General features: G+C 61.9%; 1 protein-coding gene across 1 annotated transcript; it reads right to left on the bottom strand.

Annotated features, from left to right (window-relative positions):
* Positions 1–172: 172 nt before the first annotated feature.
* LOC103780287 (active breakpoint cluster region-related protein-like) lies at positions 173–1,787 on the bottom strand (the record flags this gene model as incomplete). The annotated part of the gene is made up of 5 exons (XM_008947949.1): positions 173–282; positions 546–680; positions 1,108–1,247; positions 1,497–1,606; positions 1,728–1,787. Coding segments are annotated over 5 exons (555 nt in total), but the record flags the coding sequence as incomplete, so codon positions are not given.
* Positions 1,788–1,925: the final 138 nt, after the last annotated feature.

The following is a 1,925-nucleotide window of genomic DNA, read 5'->3' as shown; positions in this document are numbered from 1 at the left end:
CTGCTCCGGCACAGCACCATCTGCCTCCAGCTCAGGATGAGCCCACAGGCAGCACGGGAATCAGACAGTGGCTCTGACCCTGCTCACGTCCCACCCCCGGGGCAAAGCAGCTCGACAGACCCGTCCCACACCTGCCTGTGCCCGGCGGCCCCGGGGGCCCCACGCTGGGCCGTTACCTTTTCAAGTGCTCCAGCAGGAAGAGGAAGGTGATGAGGTTGGGGTCAGGCAGCGAGCGGAGAAGGTGCATCATGCAGTTCTCCTTGGCAGCAGGGTCCGAGAGGGCTGGAGACAAGGAGGGAGAGGGCTCAGGACAGGGGCTGGTGACATCTCGGGCAGCAGTGGGACCCACCATGCCCAGATGCCTCCTCCCAGCACGGGAGCTGGGGAGCAGCACCACGAGCCCCAGGCTGGCCTGGAGCTAAGGTCAGCCAGGATAGAGTGGGCTGAACTGGGAAGGACCCGCGGGAGTCTCCCAAGCCAGAGCAGGCAATGCCCAACAGAGCCATACATGAGCACCAGCCCCTGCCCCATGCCCAAGGCCTTACCAATCCCCTCCATGAAGGCAGGGTAGAGTCTGTCAGTGAGAAGGGGCTCGGGCAGCTCACGGAAATACAGCTTCAGCGTGCCGGCGATGGCATTGATGTCCATGTCACTCAGCATGACCAGGATGTCCTTGTTATCTGTCCAGAGAGCACCCACATGTGACGCCTCCTGTGCCTCCTTCCCCTCTGGGTCTCAACCTCCCACGTCAGCCCAGCTCTCCAGGCAGGCTGCTGGCCAGAGGGCAGGGACAGCACCGGTGGGTGCACAGCCCCATTTAGCCAGGCTGGGGCTGGGAAGAGCCGAGCAGTTCCCGCATGGCCAGGCAAAGGGACGTGGAACAATTTGCAAATCCATTTGCAACACTGCCCTGACTCAGTGTCTCCCAGAAGCCAGCCAAGCAGCTCAGAGACACCGAGGCACAAACAAGGCCAGGAGCTCTGGGCGCTTGCTTTCCCAGCTACACTCTCCTCCTCACCCCCAGCCCTTTCCTAGGGGGTTTTGGAGCCTGTGAACCCTCCCAGGGGAACAGGACACGAAGGGTGGCCGTCCCCCCGGGGCACTCACTTGCATCGAAGACAGCTTTCAACGCCTGGATGTCGGTGGCAACGCCAGAGATCCTGTAGATGCCAACCTCTTCGATGCCCCTCTTCTCCACCTCCTCGATGCACTGGCGCACGATGTAAGGCACCTTGGAGCGCTCGCGCCTGGCCCGGAAAGCGGAGCCGTGAGCAAAGATTCCCCGGGGACCCCGCGGTGGCCAGGGGCAAACCCTGGGCCAGGGTCAGGGTGGGCATGCTGGGTGGGAAGGATGGGGCTGGCGAAGGAACGAGCAAGACCTCACTCAGAAGAGAGGAAAAGCCAAGCACTCTGGTGTTGGTGGGAGCAAGGGGACGTGGTGCAACCCCACGCCCACAGTGACCAGAGCAGATCAGCCCCCTGAGACCCACACGTACTTCGTTACAACACTGATTTTGACCCCGAAGACACCGGTCTGCTTTTTGGATGGGGTCCTCTTCAGGCTCATATCTCTGCTCGTGAACTTCATGGAGAACTCTACCTTGATCTGTGGGAGACAGGGGGTGAGTCCCAGCAGCCTGGTCACCTCCGTGTCACAAGAAAGCATGGCACAGCCCTGGGGGGCAAGGGGCTGCAATCAAAGCCAGGGGCTGGGGGTCCCCACTTACCCCGTTCATCTCAATCACATCCATGTGCCAGTTCTTTGTCTGCACAGCCTGTGGGTCCAGCTGGGGGGAGAGATGGTGTGTGAGCCCAGAGGGGACGCAGCCCAGTGCCAGCCCCACTGCCACCCCAGCCCCAATTAAGCCCGCAACCTGCACATGGTGCCAGACATGGGACATGCTCTTTCCTGGCAACGTGCTGCC

The sequence above is a fragment of the Merops nubicus genome, unplaced genomic scaffold (genome assembly GCF_000691845.1).
Source record: "Merops nubicus isolate BGI_N331 unplaced genomic scaffold, ASM69184v1 scaffold46529, whole genome shotgun sequence".
In the NCBI taxonomy this organism is placed as follows: Eukaryota; Metazoa; Chordata; class Aves; order Coraciiformes; family Meropidae; genus Merops; species Merops nubicus.
Note: the sequence above shows the minus strand (reverse complement) of the source record. Positions and strands in the feature narration are given on the sequence as shown.